This window comes from Zootoca vivipara, chromosome 7, assembly GCF_965207765.1.
Source record: "Zootoca vivipara chromosome 7, rZooViv2.hap1.1, whole genome shotgun sequence".
NCBI classification, from domain to species: Eukaryota; Metazoa; Chordata; class Lepidosauria; order Squamata; family Lacertidae; genus Zootoca; species Zootoca vivipara.
In genome coordinates, this window is record NC_142590.1 from 43,504,717 (window position 1) to 43,531,939 (window position 27,223).

The 27,223-nt window shown below is 43.0% G+C and overlaps 2 protein-coding genes across 5 annotated transcripts; one reads left to right on the forward strand and one right to left on the reverse strand.

Annotated features, from left to right (window-relative positions):
- The first annotated feature begins 26 nt into the window (after nt 1-26).
- LRRC41 (leucine rich repeat containing 41) lies at nt 27-8,206 on the forward strand. 3 transcript variants are annotated; one of them, XM_088674085.1, is made up of 11 exons: nt 27-262; nt 466-552; nt 843-926; nt 1,542-1,612; nt 2,691-3,888; nt 4,604-4,855; nt 5,414-5,578; nt 5,821-5,919; nt 6,381-6,503; nt 7,510-7,585; nt 7,938-8,206. In XM_088674085.1, exons 4-11 carry the CDS (start codon nt 1,586-1,588, stop codon nt 8,170-8,172), a joined length of 2,175 nt encoding a protein of 724 aa, XP_088530211.1. In that variant the 5' UTR covers nt 27-262; nt 466-552; nt 843-926; nt 1,542-1,585; the 3' UTR covers nt 8,173-8,206. The 3 variants fall into 3 exon arrangements, with proteins under 3 accessions (XP_088530211.1, XP_034978508.2, XP_088530212.1); XM_035122617.3 differs by lacking the exon at nt 843-926 and having other exon boundaries at nt 118-262; XM_088674086.1 differs by lacking the exons at nt 27-262; nt 466-552 and having other exon boundaries at nt 579-926.
- A 701-nt stretch (nt 8,207-8,907) lies between these two features.
- On the reverse strand, nt 8,908-26,963 carry RAD54L (RAD54 like). Of its 2 annotated transcripts, XM_035122621.3 has the most exons (18): nt 26,484-26,963; nt 25,661-25,747; nt 24,298-24,417; nt 23,336-23,396; nt 22,282-22,417; nt 21,633-21,702; nt 20,543-20,831; nt 19,886-20,010; nt 18,689-18,839; nt 17,682-17,808; nt 17,125-17,199; nt 15,641-15,771; nt 13,210-13,320; nt 12,478-12,601; nt 12,130-12,208; nt 11,166-11,345; nt 10,048-10,211; nt 8,908-9,842 (listed from the first exon to the last, which is right to left on the reverse strand). In XM_035122621.3, the coding sequence occupies exons 1-18, from the start codon at nt 26,484-26,486 to the stop codon at nt 9,641-9,643; spliced, it is 2,235 nt and encodes a 744-aa protein (XP_034978512.2). In that variant the 5' UTR covers nt 26,487-26,963; the 3' UTR covers nt 8,908-9,640. The 2 variants fall into 2 exon arrangements, with proteins under 2 accessions (XP_034978512.2, XP_088530213.1); XM_088674087.1 differs by lacking the exon at nt 26,484-26,963 and having other exon boundaries at nt 24,306-24,417; nt 25,661-25,687.
- Between the last annotated feature and the right edge of the window lie 260 nt (nt 26,964-27,223).

The following is a 27,223-nucleotide window of genomic DNA, read 5'->3' on the forward strand; positions in this document are numbered from 1 at the left end:
CTAAAATGGCGCCGGCGCAGAGGGAAGGGGGGGGGAACAGTCGACCCGCTCAGTATGGCAGCATCATACGTCCGCATAACAATGCGTGACCTTCCCAAGATGGCGTAGTCCATCCCTGTTCTCGCTTAGTAGACCAGCAGCCTGAACAGTATGGAGGCCAATTCTGCGGAAGAGATCTCTGATCGGAACCCCCTCAGCCTGTTTGAGCTCAGCGGGGCGGCAGTCAGCTCCGCCATGGGACGCGTGGAGAGAGAGGTTTGGGGTAAGAAAGGGAAAGGGAGCCAGCTGGGACCCGCTCTGATCTCTCCCGAATTAGGATTTACGGGCAGTTACTGTATTTGCGTTCTTAAATGTGAGGCTCTACCCTAAAGGACGCCAGGGATCGGGACACTCTAAATATGCCGCGTCACCTGAAACCTCGCCTTTCTCTGAAATTAATTTTCTCTTGATTTCTCCCCGCAAAAGCACTTCCAGGTCCGATACTTAAAGGAATCTTGCCTCTGCTTAACATCTACTACCTGGAGCGAATTGAGGAGACCGCTGTGAAAAAGGGTGAGCTACTTTGCTGGAGGACAGGCGGGAATAAAATAGTGCTAGCAAACGGTTGTCTGCTATCCTAGTTTCTCTCTGGTGCATTTAAAAAGTTTATTTTGTTCAGACTTCACCAAGTGTGCTTAATTGTGGTTGAGACAAATTCTTGCTCTCCATATTCCCAAGTGTCTGTTGCCCTGGTGTCAATAAACTGGGTCAAGTAGTTTTTTCCCATTCTTGACAAGGGTAAAATGTGTTGAGCTGTATATCCTGTGCATGTTTACTCTGAAGTCTGCTCTACTTATTTCGAGGGGATTGCTCCCAAGGAACATCAGAATCCTAAGTCTACTCAGAAGTAAAACTTATTGAATTCACTGGAGCATAAGTGAATGCTGGTAAGTGGGGGTTAGGATCACAGCATAAGGGCATAGGATTGCAGCTTCAAATAATATACTTACGGAATTCAACAGCACAAATAAGCTACACCAATGAAAAGCAGATTGGTTTCAGGACATAGTTTTTAGCAATTATTTTTTATGGTATTTAAGAGCTTTATCAGAACCTTTTGAGCACCAGACAACATACAGTTTAAGAACTCAAGAAGTACAGTAATTAAGGGATTAACTTTCCTACTTTCTCAGGGTTGAGCTTGAGCATATACAGAAGGTCCCAGATTCAGACCTGGCAACTGGACGTAGGGTTAGAAAATGCTGTTCTCCGAAACCAGAGCTATTTTTCTAGCTCAGTATAGCCTATAAAATGATTGGCACCAGCTTTCTGAAATCAGAGTTTCAGAAATAATTTCAAATTTCAGTATTTACATTTGAACCTAGTTTTGACACTGAATTTGCAGCTTCAGCTATTCAGAAGTCTGGTGCTTTCATCAGAGATGAAATGCTTGCTTTAATTATGTTACAACTTATGTGTAATTTATAAATTTTACCTGTATTAATGGTATAGATTTACATTTTAATAGTTGTTTTTTAAAAGTATGTGTTATGTTTCCTCAGGACTCTCAACCCAACCTATATGGTGCAAGCTCTGGTTTGACATAATGAAAACAAGGCCTTCTAGATTAGAGGTAGGTTAAGGAGGCAAACCACAAAGCTGACATACCTGAGACGACCAGGTTGCCCACCTTCATGGCTAAATGGATTTTATATCTGACAACCGTGATGATCCTTTGGATCAATCTTAACTACCGTAGTTTCAATTAGATGTACTCCAAAATATGTGTAAACGGGAATGCAATCTAAACCAGGGGTGGGGAACCTTTTCAGTCCAAGGACCACATTCTGTTGTAGACAGTCTTCCAGGGGCCACATGCCACTGGCAATATTTCCACCAGAGCAAGAGAATCGGGAAGGGGAGAACTGGCAGCTGCTCTTGGTGGCCATTCCCCAAGGGAAAGGCCAGCAGGGCAGGGTGTGTTGGATGTGGTTGCTGCAAGATATAAGGGCAGGGGAGGAGCTCCCTGGAAATGTCTGCTGGCTGTATGAAATTAAGTGGGATGGGGGGGGGCACATCTGGGCCCAGAGCAGAAGATCCTAGCCCCTACAATAGATAGTTCCAGTTTGTGGAAAGCAGAGTAAACGAGAAGTTTGCCTCTCAAGTTGGGTTCACACTAAGGAATTAAAGAGAAGGGCTTGATGAACACATGCAATTTGTTTACTAAGATTATTAGGAGCCCAGGACCTCTGTTGCCTTCTAATTAATGTATGGTTTGGACTGTCAGAAGCTCACACAATTTTGTAACCTAACTGCAGTGAGAATGTGATTTACAGGCACTCCTGTAAATCTAGGTCTTAGATTCCATTTTGTTTTTACTTTAAAATACTTAATAAGATTTCCTTTTTCCTGTAAATAATATGAGGTTCTCACTGAAGTAGTAAACCTGTACCTAGGCCACACTACTTCAGACTAGAATGAATGCTTCTCCATATGAAAACATCCTCACCCACAGATAGATGCCAGGGAGAAGAATTTGAGCATAGCTTTTTCTCAGACATGAGTGTTTTCGATCTGCAAGGATCCCCCCTATGTATACCATCACATGATCCCCCCCCACAAACACCTTTAGTATGTACATCAGCAGGAACTGTGATGTAAGCCACTGTGGTGCAAGGAATTTATCACAGTTTGGTTCAATTTGATTGCAGAGCATCAAGTGTTGGAGGAAGAAGTTCATTGAAACTTTCTTCTCAAATGTGCTGCGTGGCATCCTGGATGTGTCTTTACACCAGCGCCTCAATGACCCTTCCTTTTTGCCCCTGCTGCACACTTCACGACATGTTACCCAGCTTACCATCTACAACATGCTTGAGGGAGTGTCAGAGCTGATGGCCAAACATAATCAGAGCGTCCTAGAAAACTTGGCCGTCTCCCTCACATCCCTGACATTCCGTCACCTCCTCTCCTCCAGTCTGTCTACTAGGCAACAGTTGAGTTTGTTCCTTCATCGCCTAATTCATCATGGGGCTGTGAACCACCTCTCTATGTATTCTTGGCCTGACCCTGACCCAGCACTTTTAGCCCTCATTCTGAAAATGAGTGCTGGGGTTTGGCACCCTGGAAAAACACTGCTGGACCAAGGAAACCTTTGCCATCTGTGCAGAGAGAAATGTGTTGACCAGAGCCAAAAGCTAGATGAAGAACCTTGCGGTTCAAGGCCGCTATTTCAGAGATCAGAAAGTGGCCAGCATAATAATAGTAATCTGAGGAATGAGAAACTGTTACCTAGCGTACCTCAAGAATCTCTTCTGAGCTTTCAAGATGCAGTAGAGTTGGCCAGAACTAGCAGTGAAACTCTAAAAGCCCCGGTGGGATGCAGATTGGGTTGCAATTCTAGGCAAAGCAAAATGCAGCAGAGCTCATGTTCAGAAAGTTATAGTGCTGAAGAGGGACCTGTCACTTTTATCCCAGCAAAAACATTTCAAGATGTCCCTACTTTGGAAAAATATCAAAAGAGGCGTAAAGCTGTAAGAGCAAAAAAGCGCAGCTGCCATCAGAGAAGCAGCAAAGTCCCTGCAGAGTCAGAGGACCTTTACGACTTTGTCTTTGCGATTGCGAGGGGAGAGGAGGAGAATACACCGTGTAGCGAAAGAAGGAATGCCAAGGAGGAAGGAAGCCTTGCTAGCTGTTCCCGTCTCTCAGAAGAGGCTGCCGGTAGTTCTGGTACGGTTTGCACAGAGGGAACCCGATCTGCCGGGATTCCTTCTCTGAAAACAACGGGTCATTTCCGAAGTGTGTCCACACTGGAAGTGTTCTCCATCTCTCTGACCAGGAACACATGCCAGATGCTGGGGAACCTGCTGAGCTCTTGGGTGTCTTTAGAAAAACTTGTTCTGTCTTTGAATGGTGAGTAAGAAACCAAACATTTGTCTTCGGGTGTTTTTAGCAAAGCAGAAGCAGCTTTCTTTCTTTCTTTTGAGAGCCACATTGACCCATAGTTTAGGGTGTATCAAAATGAATTGTAAGCCAAGTGTCAAGGAGGGGGGGGGCATGGCAACAACTTCATTTCTTAAGGCTCCTTTCCTAAAGACTTCCCCATCAGTTTTGCTATCCTGTTTTAAATAGTTTTGTATCATTCATTATTCAGTTCAGATGATGAGAATAATAAATAAAATTATTTTATGTATTCATTTCTTTAAAATTATGCACCACCTGGGTTGTAGAAAGAAAACCTCAAAGCAGTTTACAAAATGTAATGGACAGATATGGGTAAGGCCTTGTAGGGGCGCAAAAAACCTTTTGGGATCAAATATCATAGTGGGGTACCTACAGGAGTAATCAGTAAAAAGCTTTCATTTTTTTAAAAAAACAAAGCCCTATTATTATGTTTTTAAAAACTTAAATAGAAAATGGGAAGTTTGAGAAACACAAAAACCCTTTTTACTTCATGGCATCATAGCAGGGGACTCACTGGAGCAGTCAATAATCCATTCTTTTTAATGACAACTTTGGGAGTGGGGGGCTTATGGACCACAAAAACCTTCAGGGGGTGATATGTGATGTAATAATCTTGCTGTGTGTTTTCACTGCCTACTTCTGCCTCTTAAAATGTGTTTTCCAGGCCTGGGCCCCGGCATCTTCAGTATCCTCTCTGGGCTCCGGGCCCTGTCTCGCCACAGCGATTACCGCCTCCGTGTGGTGCGCATCAGTGACATGTTCTCGCATGTCCCCTGCATGAATCTTGTTCATGCTTTCCTGAGTGCTGTGCCTTTGCTTCAGACCCTCTTGGTCAGCTTTGATCTCAAAACCGCAACAGAGCGGGGCAGGCCGGAAGAGAGCTGGGACTCGTCACCCTTTGAAGAAGAGATTCCAGGTAACGCACTGACCAGTTCCGGACAAACATTTTATCATTCGCTTTCCTTTCCTGCATATGTGAGATCATTTAATTTTTCATTTATGCACTGCAGTGGCCGCCTTGTCACTTCAAATTTGCTGCTTATCTTGCAGCCTCTTTTTAAGGATGTGTTTGCTCCTGCCCTGTAGCAGAGCATTTCTTTTCTGTACTGTCTGCACAGTCAATGCAGTGGATGCAAACTGCTCCTGATTGTTTTGGTACAACAGGACCTGCTGAGATAGAACACCTTGGCCTGCTAGAGGAAGCGAATGATGTTAGTGATGCAGCCCGATTTGGAATCTGATTCTAAGTCTTCTTACCTAGGTACATTTCAAATCCCATCAGTCCCAGTCAGCATGGCCAATGGTCAGATACAATGTTGTTGTAGTCCAACATGTGGACAGGTTCCTTACCACTGCTTCAAACCATGGTGTGGTGGCTCAGGAAAAAGCCAGCTTGCGTCCTCCCACTTTCCCTCACTTTATGTGCCTTAATTCATTACTTCCTACATTGTTGTTGTCCATCCTCCTGATCTAGAGAGCCATTTGGAACACCTTGAAATCAGATTCCCTAGAGAGCCTCTTCAGACAAGTCTCCTGGTGCCTGTGTTGAAGGCCTCAAGGTCTCTCCAGAGCCTCTCTCTAGACAGCGTTGCAATTTCCTGTCCTCAAGAAGTTGAGCTTCTCCTACAGGCACTCAAAGGTATGATGGAAGCAATTTTGCCCGTTCCACAGCTGCTCAGCAGTGGTAGCAATTTGCCAGGAGATAATAACATCTTTGGCCCTCAGTCAGCGAAGCATACAAGATTATTGTGTGAACTGCAGGCAGAGCTAAACTAGTATAAAGCATTCTTTTCAAGATCTTCAACATACATGCTGCTAAACAGAAAAACCTTAAGCAGCAGGGGCCCGGTGTTTTCTCTTAAGAGCCTGTTTCTCTTGCAGAGTACAGTCCAAGCCTGAAGAAGCTAAGCTTTCATGATGTCAACCTTTCTGGCCACTCAAAAGAAGTCCTGCTGCTGCTACAGGACCCCATTCTTCAAGGTACATTAAATGCACTTGCCTTCTCCAAACTGGTATTGGCCCTTATCAACGACCACCGTTGCACGCAGTCAAGGAGATTTCTGCAGAGGCCTGTAAGTTTTGTGGTCATCCTGTTTCAAAAGCTGTGTCGTTTCAATTTAATAGTTTTGTAAAGAGCTGGATTTTGCCTCAAACTCCATATAGCTCTGAAGTTCTACCTGATGGAGGTTGAGTGGTGTCAGAAAAAGAAGCCTAGCACATTGTGACGGGAAAGTTACTTCACACCTAAGGAGGTGTATGCAAAAGGGATGTAAAGCTTAGAGATAAAGGAAAAGAGTGCTTATATACACTGTCCATTAGTATATCCTTAAGTCTCCTTACTGGATTATCACTGTGGTGCTGCCTTCATTGGGCTATGCATGCAGTGAATCTAATTTCAAACCATAGACAGGAGGAATATCTTCATTTTTCTCTTGCAATAGAAATCACCTTTTCATTCTGTCGGCTGTTTGAAAACTGCACTGCTGAGCTCCTGTCCGAAATAATAAACGTTGTGAAGAAGAACTCAACACTGAAGAGCCTCAGACTCCCTGGAAATAGGCTGGGTACGTACAGCAACGATCCTGGAATGTTTCCACCTTTCTGGGGAGGGATGCTATGCTATCAAGAATGTTGGTACTTTTGCCCCCTCTCCTTCAAGCCCAACTAGCATAGGCTGAGGACTTCAGGCACAACTATTTTTGACACATGTAGCCTCTTGCTTACCAAAATTCAGGCCACACTAAGTCGGTAAAGGTTGTCCAGGGCACTCTTTGTCCTTTTCCTGTTCACCTGTCCAACTATCTACCCTTTCTAACTTGGTTCCTGAATGCTAAATCCTTCAATATCTGGGGGCTTTTATGTTGCGTGTTTAAATCATTGTCCAATTTCAGAATGATCTGTAACAGAAATGATGCTGAATTATGTCTGCTGTAAGGTTAGTCTACACATGCAGCAGAAATAAGTGGAAGAATTCAGTGGAGTAATCCTCACTCCAGGAGTGATGCTTCATGAGAAGTATTAGACTCACTACTGCACCCTTTCAGGGCACTACAGAAGGCTAATGGAAAGCCACGCTTTACTGGCCTTGATCATTTGAAATAGAGGATTAAGAATAGACTAACTTGCACTGAGACTTTGCGAATGAGTGCCAAAGGTAAGTATGTGTTCTCACGTAGCATGAGATTAAACAGCCAGTGCTTAGGTAGCTATGTAAGGAATAGGAGCCAGAATAGAGAATTCAACTTCATTCTTCAATGAGTGGTAGAATGGGTTGCACCACTTCAGATCGCACATAGGAGCCTCATTTTAAAACCCTGCCTGGCAAGGACAAGCTGGGTCAGAACTTTAATCACCAGTGTGATGGGGGTTTATTAGCATGTTTCCATGGCAGAATATTAAACATTGTATGTCCCTAATCTCCTGCCTGAAGCGGTGCAGTCTACTATGGCATTGTGCTGCGTGAGTAGACTAGGCCTGAGTGCTGCTGCTTCACCATTTACCACTTGCAATTATGTGCTTTATATATCCCCTAACATTCATAGTTCGCTTTCTTCCACCCCTCATTATTAGGAAATCACAGGCTTGTTGCATTGGCTGACATTTTTTCTGAAGATTCCTCATCTTCCATCTGTCATCTGGATTTAAGGTAGGTTCCACTTCCTCTGAACAGAGCCCTGTTGGGGAGGGGGCATGGGGGAAAGAGCGGTATGTCTGTACTAGGATCAAATGCTCAATCATATTTTCATTCATTCACCAGTTACTTTTAAAGAAAGGTGTCCAGGTCGAAGGAAAATGACTCTTCCTAGTACACTTTTCTGAAGTTGATGCTGGGAAGTATTTATACTTGAGTACTTGAACAATTGTTCATTGTCTAATTCATAGTAATATGAAACCAAGTGTTTTCTGAGCGTAGTTACTGTGATGGGGGAAGAACCATTATTCTATACAAATGTCACCTGCAAACAGCAATGGACTAGTCTAACCCTATTTTCCTACAGCTCGAACTGTATCAAACCCGCTGGCCTCCTGGAGTTTGCCAAGAAGCTGGAGAATTACATAGCCCAACGTGGAGAACAGATCAAATTCACCAAGCTGTGCCTCTATCAGAACTGGCTGGACCAAGATACCGTAACTGCTCAAGAGGCTCTTTGGCGGCTAAAAGCTATGTGCAGCATAGTCAGTGACACGTGGGATTCATCTCAGGCCTTAGCTGACTATATCAGTGTGATGTGAACTTATCTTCTAATAAAGCTGCCTAATCAATTTACCAGGATTCAGTTTTCCTAGGCAGGCGCAACTGTAACTGGGCTTACTTGAGTACGAACATACATTTTTATAATCAGTGTCAGCTAGGGAAAATAGTAACAGAATGCTTAATGGCTTAAGTGAATTATGGGAAATGGGTTGCAATAAAGTATCAGTATTATAAAAGGGGTGGTACTTTTTGCCAAAGTGTATTCAGTTGCCATCTTCCGATTACTTACTCCTATATAAGTCCCAGTGAACTCAGCACTTCTGAGGAGACATGAACAGGATTGCAGTGTTATGACTTCCCCCGAACCTAAAAGGTCAAGGTTTCAGTAATGACTACCGTGTTTCTCCAAAAGTAAGACACCGTCTTATATTTATTTTTCCTCCAAAAAAACACACTATGGCTTATTTTCAGGGGATGTATTATTTTTTCCTCCTCCTGCCACGGCTGGCACTGCTGCTGCGCCTATCACTATGTCTTATTTTTGGGGTATGGCTTATATTCCTTGAATGCTTAAAAATCCTGTTACGTCTTATTTTATGGCTACGTCTTATTTTTTGAGAAACAGGGTAGGTATGCAAAGGAAGACTGAACACTTCCATTTATAACAATCACCCCTAAAACTACTGTTACATAAGCTTCATAGGATGAGATGCTGACTCATTTAAGAGGTTGAGAGGTGAAGTCTTCCCACCAAGTTAAGCTCCACACTGCTGTACGAAGTATTGCAGTCTACATTTTATTTTACTCTATAAAAACAGGACAGTGATAACTGGCACATATGTTATCACTATCTTTTAAAGTCAATGCTGTGGAGAGACAATAAATAAGTTTAAGATACAGAAATACTTTGTCCCGGTACTTGTGAACTCAATTTTCTTTATGTGAATCTTCTGCCTGGAGAAAAAAAAAAGGTATCAACCATCTGAGGTTCAAGTGAAAAAATAGACTTCTTTCTCCCATCTGCTTTGATTTTGAGGTGTCCAGATTCTATTTACACTAGGCCTTACCTCATTATCAGAATTAAAACAGAACTTTGATTACTATTTAACAGCAAGCAATTCCGTTTCAATAAATTGTATGTATATCCATTGTTCACTGTTATTCTTGAAAAATTAACTTTGTAGGCATGTCTTTAATTTTTTTCATTTTTCACAACAAGTAACATGGTCCAAAGAGTGATAGACTAGCATGGGACCAATTCCATGATCAGAAGTGAACACTTTTCTGTTGCGGTCTTCCCATACATGCCAGGTTTCATAAACATAATTGTACTAATGCTCTGTGACCAACTGATTTGGCCTACCACTTTTGTAAAGGTAGCCTTCAAACACCAAAGATGATAATAGTTCTTCCACAGCATTAATGGGAGAAAAAAGTGTAACCTTAAATGTGGTGGATCAAGATAACAAATAACTTAAGTTTCAGAAAGTCAGCCCAAATCAATGGTCATGGTATCCCCCGTTGTTCTTCATGGGAATGATGGTGGAAGGTAAAGGTGACAGCAGCATCCCAGGCAGCCTTGAGGACTGTATCCTGGAGTCCACGTTTTTCAGCACAGTGGTTCCACTGGGATAAGTCAGAAGTGCAGTCAGACCCCTCTGGAGGTGGCCTAACTTGATGGCCATTCACACAGCGACGGCACTTGATCCTGCAACAAAGAGTGCATTGTGCTAACAAGGGCCAGAGCCTCTACGTAACTTATCTCCAGCTTTCATTGTCTGGAGACTTTCATTGTCATACAGACTGAACATGGGGATAATTTTTCTTAACTCGTTCTGGATAAACATATCACACAAAAGCCTTCATTTGTGTCCCCCCCCCAACACATTACCCACAGCTCTTCCAATACTAACTTGTCATGGGTATCACTTGCAGTGGTCTCGTTGAGCGTGAAAAGCTCCTTCAGTTCGCCAAGAGAGAAGTGTCTTTCCACATCCTGCTCCTCATCTACGACGCAGCTGCTGAGAGCCTTCTTGTGGGTCTGCCGCTGAAAGATCTTTTCCTCAATTGTCCCTGTCTAAAATAATACAAAATTAAGGCTGGCGCTGGATTTTTGGAAAGGCCAGAGAATCCTTATAAGCATTACATGTTCTTTAGCCAGAACCTGATTTCCACATTCCAATTGCCATGTACTCCCAATCAAGGGTACCATCCATTCCTCACATTGTTCCCTTCCCAAAAAAATGCCCTCTGGGCACCAATCCTGGGCACCTTCCTCAACCTCAGCCCCCCCAGATGTTTTTGGCCTACAACTCCCATGTTCCCTAAGCTAGCAGGCAGTGGTCAGGGATGATGGGAATTATAGTCGGAATTATAGTCTCAGAACATCTGGAGATTGAGGAAGCCTGCTGTATAGCTTGTTCAGCATGTAAATAAGGAATAAGGCTCTGAAATTTGTCCAAAGACTTCACATCTGTAGGGTGCTTATCTGTCAAAAGGGGTGTTATATGTTAGCCAGTTACGTTATTTTTATTCTGTTTCAACTTGTAACTTTCACTACTTTAAGGTCTTGCCACAGGACATTGTATGTTCATAATTATATATAAAAAAATTACAGTATAAACTCCTGGTTGAAAGACCAGGATAGATAATCCAAAAGCAGCTGTGGCTTCAGTTTTCAGGCAAGAGTGGAAAACCATTGGCCGTAACCTTTAAGTCTGATGGCGATATGCCTCTAAACAAAGAGATTTACATCTGGGACATCTTCCTTTTCCTATGTCCCAATGAAGCTTTAGTTCACTTTATATCACTGCGCATGTCCACTATCATAACAGATTGGTTTAAAAAAAAAACAGGCTCCACTGTAGTCCATTCAAAACATTCATGCTTTTGTATGCCATGACACCAGCTACCCTTGTGCAACTGGAAATCAGACACCTGTTGCAAACTCGTTTCTTTTACAGACTCAAGCTTTGCCATCTGTACTCTGCGATGAGGACAGTCACAAGCAGGGTTGGAATCCAAGCCTTACCGAAAGCAATCGATAGATATAGCAAGTCTTCTTCTGGCCATCTCTCCAGACACGGGCCATGGCTTGTTCGTCATTGGCTGGGTTCCAGTCTGGGTCAAACATCACAAGTCTGTTGGCTCCAATCAAATTTAAGCCACAGCCACCTGCTTTGCTGCTCAGCATGAAAATGAATTCAGGGTTCTGGGGGGGACCAGAGAAACTCAAGTTAGGTGCCCAGCACAAGTGACACTGCTGACTCAGTAGGTTGTTTCTGCAAAAACACACTTCAAATTATCCTTTTATCTTGTATGCAAAATGAATGAACACAAATGTTGGTTAATAGACTACTCTTTCTTCCATTCAGTCTAAGATACTGGGCTCTTCCAACTTTGTACTGTAGTGAAGAACACCATGAGCCGTTGCCCTACAAATATATATACAGCCAAAAATTATTGGTACTACTTGTTTGTGTATTCTCCAACCAGTAATATGTACATGAAAGCTTATGATTAGAAGACTTAGTAACACTGATGGAAAACTAGAGGCACAAATTTAGACAGTGTGATAATGCAGCATCCATCCTATCTCCACATCAACCTCCTCTCTTCCTGTTCTAACTATGCTGGGTTTTCTTGACCCCTGGACACCGGATAAAAAAGATTCTCAATTTTGTTTTGGGATGAGGGAAGAGTGCATCACTAACTGGAGAAGTGATCATGCACCAAAGTACGTGTCTGTATCACATCACTGGAGTTGTGTAACAGCCATGAACGCTCATTGGAAAGTCATGCTGAAAATATTTTCCTATTGCAAGTATACCTCTATTTCAAGCAGGGGTACATATTTTGGCTTTAACTGGCATTAAAATGCAGGAGGCCAACGAGGCTTTCTTTACTGGAAGACTATATTGTAACCACTTCTGCCCTGTGTTGTAGGAAGGGTGGAACTAGATAGGGTGGAACTTGAGCCTGGAAGTTTCACTTACAGAAATGCTGTTGAAACGCTCCACTATCTTTGCTCTCTTTTTAATGGACATGGTGCCATCCAGTCGGACATACAAGTACCTGACGCACACAAAAAGAGGGCAAATTAAGATCATAATACCAATATGTCCTGGAAATACTTGCAATTTCACCCCTTACACATGAGATAGTTCTACAAGTGAATTTAACATGAGGGGGAAATTAAGGCAATACTGGGGGAGGAGAGTTTTAGAATAGTTTTATGGAGACATCAGGCCAGGGTTGACCCATCATTTCTGCACCCATCATTCCCAAGGAAGACTTCCTCTTAGGTTCTCTCTCACACACTCACAGCCTCTCAGTCATTATACCTTCTAGCTCTGCAGAGTTTCTCAAAGAGATCCAGTGTCTGAGTATAATTAGAAACTAGGACTACTTTGTCATTACTGGTGCTCCTTGTAACTGCCAAAATGTAGTCCAAAACCAGCATCTTTCCTGAAGGGAAAAATAAATCAATGAATAAACACGCCATAAAACCAGGAACCGCCAACCCAGTGCCCACAGATGCAACAGGCCTTCCCTGGCAACCAAGGACAATACAGTGCCTGTGGGTTCCAGGCTGGTGAACCTTGTGAATTTTTAAATACATGGTAGGCACTTCTTTTGCCTTTGGAGGGGCTCTTTTGACTGTGGGTGGGTGGGCTGCTCAAGTGTGTGTGTGACTGAGAGATGCACCAGGGCAGAAAGAAAGGATACTGGGGGATGCTCTCTGCTATTAGACAACAACAACATCATTGATGGGGCAGGGGGAGGAATCAATACTCTGAATTCCAGGGGACAGCCGGACACAGATGACTTGACTTCCCATGACAAGCATGAGATTGTCCAGGAGGACCGCAGGGAGCAGCAATGACTATTTGCTCTTCGATTTTGTGTTATGCCACGCCCCCTTGGCAGTTGTTTTGCGACTCGTGCCCACAACGCTCTCTCAACAGGTGCCCATTGGGGAGGTTGGCGACCCCTGCTATAAACGGTGCTGAGAAATCAATCCCCAGTATAAGCTCACCACAGATATACAAATACGTTTTTGCAGCAACGTTTACCTGAGAGCTGAGGTTCTAGGGACTTGGTGCTATAGCCAGAAGGAAATAACTGCAGAGCACCCACAAACCCCTCCTCTTCCTCCACACACTTCTCATAGATCAGGGCAGGATCTAGAGAGAAGTTATCAAGAATCACTGCACAGAACTGGAGTTGACACACTTTCTGTTTAGCAAGGTAGAAGGATTGGTCTTAGTGTGACGGAAACAGCTTCCTTACACAGTCCTATTATCTCTGGACAGAAATAACTGCAGCGCCTCTGCAGCGCCTAAACATCATCATCATCATCTGAACAGTTCTATAATCTCCCCCTGTATTTAACATGCAATGGTCTAGTGTAGCCTCTATCAACCTTGGGTCCCCGGATGTTCTTGAACTACAACTCCCATCATCCCTGACCACTGGCCATGTTGGCTAGGAATAATGGGAGTTGTAGTCCAACAACATCTAGGTTGAGAAAGTCTAGTACCTACCTGAAAACTATAACTCTACATGTGACCATTTTAAATCACCAACTTTAGGTGAGTAGGTGTGGGGGAACTTGTGGCCTTCCAGATGTTGCTCAGCTACAACTCCCATCAACCGTGATCATTGACTGTGTTGCCTGGGGTCAATGGGAGGAGCCAAACAACATCTGGAGGGCCACAGGTTTCCCACCCTTGATTTAGAAGGCTTCTCTGACAATAAATAACCATACAATTGTATATATTCCTTTTCACACACTAAGTATTCCTCGGTCCTCAAGTAACCTTCTGAATTTAGCTCATAATTGCTTGCTTGTTCAAAAACGAAGCAGTGTTTTGAACCTGTATCTCTGTATTCATCCAGACCCAAAAGCAGGCATCCCCAAACTGCGGCCCTCCAGATGTTTTGGCCTACAACTCCCATGATCCCTAGCTAACAGGCCCAGTGGTCAGGGATGATGGGAATTGTAGTCCAAAACATCTGGAGGGCCGAAGTTTGGGGATGCCTGCCCAAAAGCATCCTCTGTCCCACACTGACCCATATAAAATGCTAGCTTATCTAGTTCTCTTTCCATTTAATATTGCCTTGATTTCTCGTAAGAAGCCCAAACTATCTGCTCCCAATTTCAAAAATAGCACAACCAAGCATTTAAACCATGAGCATGCATAGTAGGGACTTTAAACCCAGTCACATTATGCAATAGATTAAAAATATGTACATTAATTATGAGAGTGCTAAGATTCAAAATTAAAGATTACATTTTTAAAAAACCAGCAAAAACCCAAGAGGGTGTGGAGAGGCAAGGCACATGCTTGCATAGCTGCAATGTCCAGTAAGAAAGAAGCCTGTATCCCAATGTATTATTCAGGCACTAGAAGGCCAGCCACCAGCCCAAGCAAACTAGAGTCCAGAAGAGGGCACCAGAGTCTCAAACTTTAAACATGGAAAATCTTTACACGGGACAAACGTTTGCCTACGGTACCTATCCTCACTTAGAGCATAAAGAAAAATGCAGGGGCTTGTGAAAAACCAGTAAAAACAAAAGAAGGCACATGCTCCAGTTTATACAACTGTGCTTTTAAAACCTCAGGGGGGGGGGGAAGCAGTTTAGTCCAGGGGTGGCTAAATGACTGAGAGGGGCAACATACCAAAATACTTCCAGTCCTTTCGAAGAACATGTTTCTATTACGCTTGCACAGAAGTCAAAGCATAATAGTGCAGCAACTTCACTTTCTCCAACAAGGAAATCAGAGACGGTGAACTGAGTTTTTTCTATCCCTCAGACCCCAAATGCCCATGCCCTTATAACACAGTGAGCCAAAATTATGAACCCTATTTTGCTTCGATACCTACAAAACAGAATTTATTGTTTTTAACTGCCATGCAACATCACTGCTTTGGAATTTAGCCTTAGCAGTAGTGTTCAAAACTCTCATTGTTCTAGCCACATTTTGCAACAGGGAATTTCATTAGTGTGACCAGTTTCTGAGTTCTGGGCGCAGTACTGCGCCTAAGATTTCAGGGTAAAACTGCAGAGTGGAAGGAAAGGAGGACCTTTTCCTGCCTCTCCACTTCCAGATACTCTCTGAAGATTGGAGAAGAGACGCTCTTAAGAGGGCAGGGGAAGGACTAGACCGTGTGAAGAATGAACATAATAGTTTAGCTGCAGTTCATTCATTTTCAGCTTTGTATTCTTGTTATAAAAAAATACACCTAGACATTCTGTTGCTGCGCCCATAACCTAGGTTTAAGGCACCATTTAGCTCTTAGCTTTCATATATCAGTTTCTAACACTGCTTAGCAGAGGTGTTTTAAAAACACCATCTTAATGACCATCTAGTACACAAGAACACTTCAACTTCAGGCTGCATACCATTCAACAGAGATTTATCTGTTTCTAACTTTCTGTTACATGTTCTGGGTCCTTCCAACAGGGCATTGCATACATAAACTAACAGGATGACTTACGATTACAGAGTTTCTTCAGCGATGTGATGGAGGAAAGGGATGAAACACTCATGTTCCCTTCCTTCAGTTCCTCAGCGGGCTTTGCTTGCTTCAGGAAGCGTTTGTACAGGTCTGCCTGAAGGGGAGTCAGCCTGAGGTGAAACAAGACATCAATCATGTTCCAATCACTGAACAGATGACCATTACAAAAAATCCCATCTTATCCAATCCATGTTGGAATTGCTTGGGTTAGGTCCCAAATGAATATTTAATGCAAAATAACTCAGAACTTTCCAAAGGGTATAACCTACTTGAGCTACTGAACTCCCCTTGTTGCAAACTCAGAAGGAAACTTGGCGTACAAGAGGAGCTAAATTCTCACTGACTTTGGTGGACCTGTGCAATACCCTAGTCTTAAAAGAAAGCCATTCTACAAAGTCTGGTCCCCCCCCCCTTTTAAATTCATTCGTTTAATTCACAAACTGGTCTTTAAATTGGACTCTTAATAATAATAAAGCTCAATTTTCCACAATCTCAAAGCTGCCGTGCTATGATCACTGTTAAAAATACAAATATCTAGAGGTGGAAGGCTAGACATGTTGGCAGCATTAACTTTTACTTTTATGCTATTAACTCTGCCAGCATGCTCAAACCAGAACAAAAGACTGCAAGTCAGCATTCTCAGTGACCTACACCCTAACTTTGAAAAATTATTTCCCCCAGAATCTCTCAGAACATCAGTGACATTCCAAAGAGTAAACTATCAAGCAGGAAGGCACTGTTAGGTGGCTCTTTCATCACATCTTTCATACAGCTATTCCTACTATTAGGACATGGTGTTCCTTACAGGGTCAGGTTTTTTTCGACCTTGCTGCTAAGGAAAGCCCTCCTGTCTACACATCTCCCTGCTCACCAAGTTGCTGCTTGAAACCTGGTGCCTTAAAAGCATTATTTTTTAAAAAAATTAAATACATTTTATTAAGGTTCATAGAGAAAAATACTTTTTTTAAAAAAGCATTATTTTTAAAGGTCCAACATCATCTAGTGGTTTATGGCTATTTGATGTGCAACAAATGTGTTGCACATTCTTTAACACACACACAAAATACTGAATGGCATCTGAAAACATGTGATTGATTTTCCTGACTTCATTAATGCAGAACATTTTATAAAGGGTACGATTAGATTTGGATGAAAAGCAAAAAACAACAACACAAACCATTGTTGTAGCTAAGCAGAATAAGAAAGGCACTATTCTCTGACATCTAGATGAATTTGGTTCTTTCAGAATAGATTTGAGGCCAGTTCCATCACTGAATTAATGATGCTGACCTTTTTTTTTTTACTTTGCAAAGGGAATTATTTTGCCACAACACCCAGCATAACACAGATCAGAACGTTTCTAATGACTCCTGCTTAGCAGGGCAAGTGTGAATCCACTGCATTTCTTGATTAAGTTTGAAAAGTCTGTGATTTGTTTTAAAAGTTGCCCTTTCATCTTGTACCTGCAGCACACCACCTGCTCTATTTTCACTGGAAGGTATTTGGAGAGAATATCTGAAGTCCTCCTTATAAGACACCTAGAAAGAACAAAATAAAATAAACGCTGTTAACAAGAATACCTAAGCTCATGTCATGACCATCTTCTGGCAGAACACCTTCCTGGTGTTAACAGAGATCTTTCAGATAACAGTTCTGCAGACTTTGATCAGCGGTACATGAACTCTGACAACAGGTAAACATCCATGTTAGCAAAAACAAAACACTTTCTTGCTCAGCCGATCAAAGCACTCAAGAGAGACAGTAGCGTCATAATGAGAAGAAAAAATCAATTTGGGGAGACTGACTGTACATGACCCATAGCAACTGTTGGGTGATGACTTAAAGATGAATGGATTTGCACTTTCCGAGCTCTATCAGAGACTACTAGGATGAATTATGAGGAATAATGAACTGAGCCGTTTCCAGGGTCAAAGTATAACTACCACAGCACGATCTGAGGAGTTAGAACTAGAGAAATAAAGTGCTCATAGGATAAAAAAGGGAAACTTGTGAACGTCACCTGTTGACGATGCTGATCAGCTCTTTAAGCCTCTCCTCTCCCTTGTGTCTTCCTGCTTCACTTGCATCAGCATCCCTGCCTTTCAGGATGGGAATTTCAAAGTGCTTTTTAAACTCCTGAGCTGTCCCTGTTCAAAAAAAGCAAAACTTGATGATGAGGAATAGCCCTACCTTTCATTTTCCATATTCTGTTGCAAGTTTTAAATGCTATTATTTCAAACACGTCTTCCATTGCATTTCAAACTTTCTGATGCACGTAAATGTCTCTGAAGCCTAGTAGGTTTAGACAACAGCTTTTTTCTGGATCAGGCAGAACCTCTTAATTCAGAAAGGCATGTGAAACTTTAGAAATAACCATTCCCTTGCCTTGGAAGCATAATCACTTATGCCTTCAAGTCCCACCTGCTCTCACTTAAATTAGAGATCCAATTATGCAAACACTTTTAAACACTGACAGAACCTTGGTCATTTAATAAGATGCTGAGGAAAGCAGATACAGCAGACACCTGGGCCAAAGTTGTAAGGTTAGTACAGGCATCCCCAAACTTCGGCCCTCCAGAAGTTTTGGACTACAATTCCCATCATCCCTGACCACTGGTCCTGTTAGCTAGGCATCATGGGAGTTGTAGGCCAAAACATCTGGGGGGGGCACAGTTTGGGAATGCCTGGGTTAGTATATGACATAGCTGGAAATAAAGTCACTCTATTCCAAAAGGTTCCCTAGCAGACTCCCACGAGGTTGTTCACACTTTTATGGAACTCCAAAGCTAGCAGCCACTTTGATTAGTCCACATCTTCCAATAAAATGGTTCACCACTGTTTTGTGGAACAGAGCTATGCTATAATAATGTGTGAAACACAGTGTGAGTGGCAATTTGATATACACTTGCAGCCCACAACCACACTTCCCCACACCCAGTCATTATGGTGGTGAACTTAGAAACTTGGGCTGCCAACTTCAGATTTATTATACTGCTGTTGCTGTTGTTTCAAAAGAGAAGTCCCTACCGAGGATGCCCGAGTTGACAAAATGTACTAGACTGAAGTATTCAAGGAGGTCATTCTGAATGGGGGTTCCAGAGATGAGCACTCGCCGTGCAGTTTTCAGGCTGTTCAGAGCTTGGTACGTTTGGTTATCCGAGTTCTTCAGCCTGTGACCCTGAAAAATGAAAGAGTAACAGGATGCATGCATATTTACTTTTGCAGAATCAATATACCTATCTTATAAACCTGCAGACATGATTAAATCTAAGTACTGCAAAATAAGAAATATAATAATAGGTGCAACCCTCCCCCTCCCACCGCCAGTGGGTTTACTTAACTGCTAGTTATAAGACACCTGAAGAGCACTATGATGTACTAGCAGCTAACCACTGGAAGCAACGACAAGCACTAATAATTAATAAAGGGAGAAGGGATATGTGGCAAAGGCTTCTAATGAACCAAAGTAATTATACAAGATTATGGGATGGGACTAAATCTAATATAGATCCTCTGGGATTTTGGTAGCCCTTTAGAAAATACTGGAATAGACACATTGATTACAAAGAAGAATATTCAGGCAGCATTATAATTTGCAGAAAACACCGGGGGGGGGGGGCAATGGGGATGAGTTCTTTTGCTTTGCATGCAAAATGTCTCAGGTTCAGATCCCTGGCATCTCCCTCTTAAAGGATCCCAAGTACCTGAGAGAACTCTTTTCCTCTCTATTTCTGCAAGACATGGGGAGCCCGGAGGAGAGAATAGGTGCTGTAAGCACCAAGCTGCTTCTTTGGCACAGGGATAGCAATGCCACACCTGGAGCTTAAAAAATAAAAATAAAATTCTTGCACCAAGGGGAGTTTTGACTCCTACTGCTAATTACTTGGGGAGGGGTTCTATTTTCATCACGATCACAGGCAGGGAATGAAGAGTTGAAACTCACTGCTCTCCGCCTTACAGTTTTGATGCACTAATATCATCCCCCATCCATTTTAAATGTTAAGAACCTCTGGTGTGGTTGCTAACCATGCAATCACAGAAACTTTGGGTTTAGCCCTCAGCTTCACTTAGTGTAGGGGCAAACCTTCCTGCATGTTGCCAATTAAGTGGCTAGAAATTCCTGCCCAGGTTCACCACTGAAGCTGAGTGACATCAGCCAGATTTTGACTCCGTGGGCGATCGATCACCTCTCGCTAACGAGAATACCAGCTGCTTTCCACCTACCTCATCACATATGACCAACCCAACACTCCCTTTCTGGAGGACTTCAGCATGAAGACGGAATGTTTCGTAGGAAATTATCAGGATCGGGGATGGGACTCTTAGGCCTCGCTGGTTCATGAACCCAGCTATTAGGAAAAATAAAAACAGCAAAGGGAAAATAAGTGAGGTGCATTTGGAAGCAAGGGGGAGACAGCGTAAGCTTTAGGAATAAGCAGTTTTGCAAAACTGTGCATCCAACATTTACCTCTACACTAACTTTTTGTGCTCTGCTATATTGCAACTAAGTGTTTTCTACATCCAAAGCATCACAATGCATTATTTCCTTCATCTCCACTATTCAAAGTGGCTCAAGAGATTCATGGCAAAGTTGGAAGCGTCTAGGTCATCCAGGTCCCACAAACTACCGACCAAAGTTCTCTTACTAGGTCCTCTATGTACCTGTCTCTAGTCCTTTGCTAGCTCTGCTGTTTTTACCCTCTGTTCACAACTGTAGAAACTATTATCAAATTCCTCAGCATGAATCTTTGAATCAAGCCTGCCAAGAATGTGATGATTGTCGCAACTTAGTATGAGGGAATACAGCTTATGTAGTGTTCTTGCTTTACAGTAAACCTTTTTCTTTCTTTTTTTAAAGCACATATTGTGAAGCCTTCATACCTAGCTTCCTGTCTATATCCTCCTTGGAGCCTCCATCGATAGCCAGTGGCTGAATCCTTCCTCCAAGCCATTTCCCCACTTCATTGTACCAGTTCTTCACCAGGCTGGATGGCGAGACCACAACGGCCTTGTCGATTTCAGGCTTGCAATCTGGACTTTGGCGCAAAAGCGTCCACATCAGAGTGATGCACTGCAAAGTCTTGCCCAGACCCATCTCATCTGCCATAATGCAGCCGTGACTTCCAGGGATGCGGCGGCCTGTCACACACTCCCACAGGAACTTCACCCCCTGCACAAAAAGTGTTTCCCTTGTATTAGAATAGACTTGCAGGACGAAAAGTGATATTGTGCATGAAGCAGCGCCTGTGCAAATGGCGACTGGACGCACAGGAAGCTATTGGTATTCAATACCGATTACAACATTGCTCTCGAAACAGAAAGGCTTGGGAAACTGGAGAGACAGAAAGATTTGCTCAGAAATGTACAGGTTCCAATGACAGCCAATAGTGTCACAGCTCAAAGCGCAGGGAATTGCCATTTTAGCCTGGCCTTTGAAGGGCAGGGAAAGATTGTTGCAGCCACTCAGCTAGAAGCAGCAGACACAGAAGCCACTATGCCACCCCTGCCTGCAGGAAAGGGGTGTGTGAAGTGTGCTAGCTACAGGAAGAGTAAGCAGGTGGGAGTGGGGTCCTTTGCCATTGGTGCACAGTGGCTCCCAGCATCCCCCAACAACAGCAGCAAAGGAAGTCTCCCCTCCTCTGCTTCAGAGCAGAGCAGGGACTTGCAGGTTCTATGTAGGGTCCTACATAGAGAAGGTGCTTCAGGGCCCTTGGCCACACAGTTATCAAGCAATCCCCTAGCTTTCCTCCCAATATTGAAGCTGGGAGGCATCATCAGGCACCTGCTCAACAATCCCCACACACTCCTGCAGCTTCAGGTTTAGGAATGCTCTTCACACTCGCCAGAGGACCACTCTCTACGGTGAAAGAAAATGCTGAAACCTGCCAATGGAGGCAATGCAGTGAAAAGTCTCTTAGGTGGAAAGTTCACACCAGCATTACTGCTGCATTTGGTATCTCGCAGAACTCACCTCTCTCTGATGGGGTCGTAAGACGTGGCTGAGAACAGGATCCACCACAACATGAACAGGCACTTTGTCCCTTCAGGTAAGAAACAAAGGATAGATCAGAGCAGACATAGAGGTCAAAGCACTATTCTGAAGGACAGTCCCAAGGGGCACAAGGCCTGTTAATGCACCACTCTGTTTCACAAGACAGGAACTCCTACCATGTGGCTCCTTTCACAGTCAAAACCAACTAGGCCCCGTTGAAAGTCGTAGCAACATTCAAATATGCTTTGTGGCCCTCCGGAGGAAGTAATGCACAGTTATCTTATTACTGGGGGGGGGCACAGAAACCAGTAATATGGGTAAGCAGCGATGAACACTCTGTGGTTAGTGTTTGATAAAGATATATTTGTATGGAATTTACTGAACAGGGAACGGTGCTTCATGTCCTTCTGAACCAATCACCCTCAACAATCTGGAAAGTTTTCACCACTTGTGTCTCCATTATGGGAGATGAATCAGCCTAATGACTGCAAAATGGCAATTGAATACTAAGTTTGCATGCCGACTCTAATATCCGTCAAAATATCAACAGATACACAAACCAAGCAGAAATGGTGGAAGAGAACCTACTGGGTGTGGGGAGAGGGGAGGCCAGAAGGAAGCAACTCACTTGTCGATTTTCAGCTGGTCATGAGCAGTCAGAGGTGGAGGTTCGTACAGCACCAGAGCTCCTTCTTCAAAAGGGTCGTGGAGAGCATGCCTGAGTCCTGCACGCTTGATACCCAGAGCTCTAAAGCCTGGGGAACCTGAAAGATGACAAAGAAAAAGCAGCAAGCTGACTTGTTTCCAGTAAATGCAGGACTGTCAAATATCCTATTAGTGATAACACGCTGACTTTTAAGGAAAGGTAGCCCCAATTATAAGGTGCTATGTGTAGATGTAAGCTATAGAATAAACACAGCAGAGATACCTCATTAAGTCTGGTGTGCCATTGCTATCAGATTGAGACTCTGCATGAAGGCAGCAAGTAGCATGAAAAAAAATGGTGTTCCACTCCCATTACAGAGCACCAGATCTCTATCGCCAAACCTGGCCTGAAAAAATGTATGACCATTGCTAAAAATCCAAACTTCATAAGAAAACACACACACACACACACACACACACACACACACACACAGTGTCCTTAGTTAATAAAGGATAATTAGACCAATACTTGAAGGTGTAACTACAGTAATTATTCACAAGTTTTAAGTTAATGAATCAAGGAATGATTCATGAACCCATATATTTGGCACGTAGCTTATGCTTGTATCATCAACTCTGTCTATGAATTTCCAGACACAACTAACCAGCAAAGGAAGCATTTTTGTCTATCTCCTCCCATTAACTGCAGGTGCATTTTGAAACTTGGCGGCAATTCATAAAATTATAGCTAAAATCCAGGGTTTTATAGCTAAAATCCAGGGTTTTGTAAGCCTACATGACTTTATAGACCAGTATTATGCATATTTACTTGGAAATAAGCCTCACTACATTCAAAGAAGCTTATTTTCAGGTAAACATGCATAGGAGGGCAGCCTAAATAAGCATTACAGCCCACCACTTAATAATTCAACATTTTTCATACATTTTTACACACAAAACCTCATTATTCTACGCATTCAGAGTTAACAGATGGCAAAGTAAGACTTAATGTTAGGAGGGAAACCCCATGGATTTACCTGTGTAGTTTGGAATAGGAACTTTGAAAGGTTTTGACAAAATGCTGCGAATAAAGGCCTCCTGGGATTTAAAGTATAAAACATTCATTAGTTTAACATTAAAAATACATTTCAAGCTAATCAGTAAGCAATAATGAAATTTATACTGAGATTGGCAGAGTTTGCTTTCAACTAAATGTATTTAGCACTGAATGACAACAAGTATTTTCCACTACTGTTCCTGCACTCTGGAAAGCCCTGCCATCTGCCATTTATGAAACATCATCCATCAGTTGCTTCAGAAATCTTATAAAGATATCACTTTTTGCCCAGGCTATCCATGACCATCAGGCTGGACCCTATATTTACTAGAACTCTGTTTTTATTATGGTTTTCTGTTTGTACATTTGTATTTTTGTAAATGGCTTAAGAGAGTTTAAGTATCAATTGGTTTAGAAAATGTTTTAAATAATAATATATTTAAAAACTTAATAGCATTTCATCTATTATTTTATTTGTAAAACATTTGGGGAGCTCTTTGAACAAGTCATTTTTATTAGGCTCCTAAATAAAGAACAGTTTCCATTAACACTTATTCTTTACAGGTCTCTTATACTATATTCCAAAGAGAACTTATATAAAAATCACTTTCTATACTATTTAACTGGGCAGAAGTTGATCCCAAAGAAGTGTCATTTCTCTCTATGAACCCAATCCAAAACCACCAGGTTCTTATAGACAGGTTCTACAGACAGACAACACAGCATCTTTTTTCACAGCAGATTGCAGGAAAATCTGTGCGCTTATTATCTTCTGGCTCATAGCCTTTGTGTCTTTGTAAACTCACAGCTTCTGGTTCTGGTGTATGAGTTCATCCACAATCCAAAACTAAAAGAGCCATAGTAGAATCTGCATTGTCTCCCACCCTCAGGAATAAGCTAATCGTGCAAAATTTCATGAGAAAACATAAATAAATCACTTGCATGCTTACTGCCATCAAGGCAATGAGGTTGATTGGTTAACTGTGCCAAGGGCTTCCGGAAAGGTGACATATAACACTCCCTGTTATCGACATTGCTGCCATGTTTCTGTCTCTTCCGAGTCTAGAAAAGATTAGACATATTGCATTAGGATTTGGAGAACCCAGATGGACATACAACAGTCATACTGCCTAAAACCATCCAGTTAGATTATTTGTGCATCTAAGCACTTTTTTTTTTTTAAATTGTTTTTCAATGAAGTGATGTTCACCATCAGTGCCACAAACCTTGCGAAAAGCAAAAACAAAATGCAAACATGCTTGGTTTAAAATTGGGTTTGAAACATTTCCGAGATTGGGACACAGTGGATGTAAAGAAGCAAAAAGCAAAAAGAGGGCTATTGCAATTAGAGAACTTGTAATGATAGTGTCTACTATATACACCTCAGGGAAGGGAAGGATACAAATGTGAAATAATTTGTTTCCGATAGATGCTAAAATAATTACGTTTTTATTATTATTTAGAAGAGAAAAAGACTACAGCTACAATCATATGCACACTTTCTTGGATGCAAGGTTCATTGAACTCAATGAGACTTACTTTCAAGTAAACATACATAAGATTTGGCTGTGTTGAGCTGCGTGTTTAAAATTGTTTAAATATGAATTTCATTAGATAATCCTTAGGTTAACAAACATTTTTCACATGTAGATCAGCTAGAGCTGGCTTCCTCAACCTCGGCCCTCCAGATGTTTTGAGACTACAATTCCCATCATCCATGACCACTGGTCCTGCTAGCTAGGGATCATGGGAGTTGTAGGCCAAAAACATCTGGAGCACCGGGGTTGAGGAAGCCTGAGCTAGAGGAACACACTCCAAGGTGCAAATATAACAGCCGCCACGTAAAATGTAGCATCTGTATTGACTGGCTCTTGCTTCATGCAAGAGAACCAGCTTGAGGATGTCCCAGTGACTCCAACTCCTTGCAGTACACATCCATCTTCATATAAGCAATATGCTTGCCCACAAACTGATGCATTATTATTATTATTATTATTATTATTATTATTATACTTGACCCACAATACATTGCATATACTGAGGCCCTCTAGTGAGTTTATGGCCAAGGCTTGAATTGGGGTCTTCCTTTTCCAAAGGTTTGCCACTACACAAGTGATACATTCACCGTGAGAAATGAGAATATGTGGGTGCAGCAAAGGAATGGAAAACCTGATACAAATAAGGTTTAACAATGCAGCCTCCTTTCTGAAGCTCAGCAGCTCTGGGTCTGGTCAGCATGTTCCATCGTGGAAGGAAAGCAGGACACAAGGGTACTAAATAATAGAATGACTGACAGGATGCTCACAGTTTCAGGATGCCAGGTGTCATCTTCATCAGAGCCATTCCCTTCTGGCTTCCTCTTTACCAGCTGGCTAGGAGCCAGGCTTCTCCTCTGCAAAAAGAGAAAGGAAAAAGGAGAGTGATAGACCAGGGCAACCTATTAAGAATCTGCATACAGCGGAAGTTGGCCTTTTCAACGAACTAGGCTTTATCTGAAACACCTTTTGCCTGTTTGAATGACCGTTCTCTCTGGGGCCGGATCTAGACACATCAAAGAAGTGTTTCAGTTTAAAGAGTGGTAAATTTAAACAGGGAAAACAGGTACCGTACTGTAGAAGAAAAACGGGAATCCAAGTCGCCATCTGATGGCACAATATTATAGCGCACATACAACGCATATACTGTAAATTGCTTTTTCTTTACCAGTATAGCTGAGTCCCCAGGACCTCAAAGAAGCGATGCAGTTAAACGTGTTGCAAAGTCATACAGAGAAATCCTGTAGAGAAAGACTAGACTCCACAGAGCCATCTGGTGTCAGAGTGTTATATCCAATGTTTTTTTCTGGGTGTACGCAGGGGTACGCAGACCCCTAAACATTTTTGTGAATCCTTGTACTTTTGTCCATTTACTATATTTATTTCCCTCGATTTGAACTATAAATGGAGATTTTCTTGAGTCAAAATGAGAGTACCCCTAAACATAGGAAAAAAGCACTGATTATATCGCATATACAACGCTTTTTCTTTACCAATCTAGCCGAGTCCGATTTCTCTGTTACGGCATGATGTAAACTTATCCTAACAGTGCCTATGGGAATTCCTCTGGCCCCCACTCCCCCTTAGGCTTACCATTATTTCCTCTCAGGACGAGTTAATTTCCATCTGCGTACAAGCCCAAAAGTATACTCCTAAACTGCATAGGCGAAGCGGAGAGGCAGAGAAAGCAGGAGCTCTGCGTGGGGAGCAACGGAGGAAAGAACAGACACAGAGGAGAAAGAAAGAAGGAAAGAAGGGCGGGGAGGAGGCGACCCTGAAGGCAACAGATCTGAAGGAGGGGGCAGCTGCTTGAACTGGGGAAGGAAAAGTGGAAATGCCTTCTCTATGGGGAGGGGGCAGCAGCGAAGTCGGAGCCCTCGGGCAGTTGGGGAAAGGGAAGCGGGCGGGGGGGGGACCTGGTGGAAAAGGCGGCACGAGCCCCCTCCGCCGGTCGCACGTAGACGGGCGGCGTCAAGGGGCTGCGCCACTGGCCGGGACGCGGGCGAGGAGCAGCCGCTTCCCGGCGTCTCTCTTTTCTGTTTCCCGCGCGGATATTTCCCAAGGTTTCGCCCCGCCCCTCAGCCGAGGCAAGGCCAATCGCGCGCCGACCGGGGAAGCTGCCATCGATCAGCTCCGGGTGCCTGTCGGAAGGAAAAGGACTGGCCAGCCAACAGGAGGGAGGGAGGGAGGGAGGAGCCTGCTGGGAGGGGGCGGGGCACTCTGGTGGCAGGGGCTGATGGGAGTTGTAGTCCCAAAACTGGAGGACGCACCAGCTTGGTGGGCAAAGACTATGCACTGGCTGGGGTTGCGGGTTGGGGGAGACCCAGGTTCAT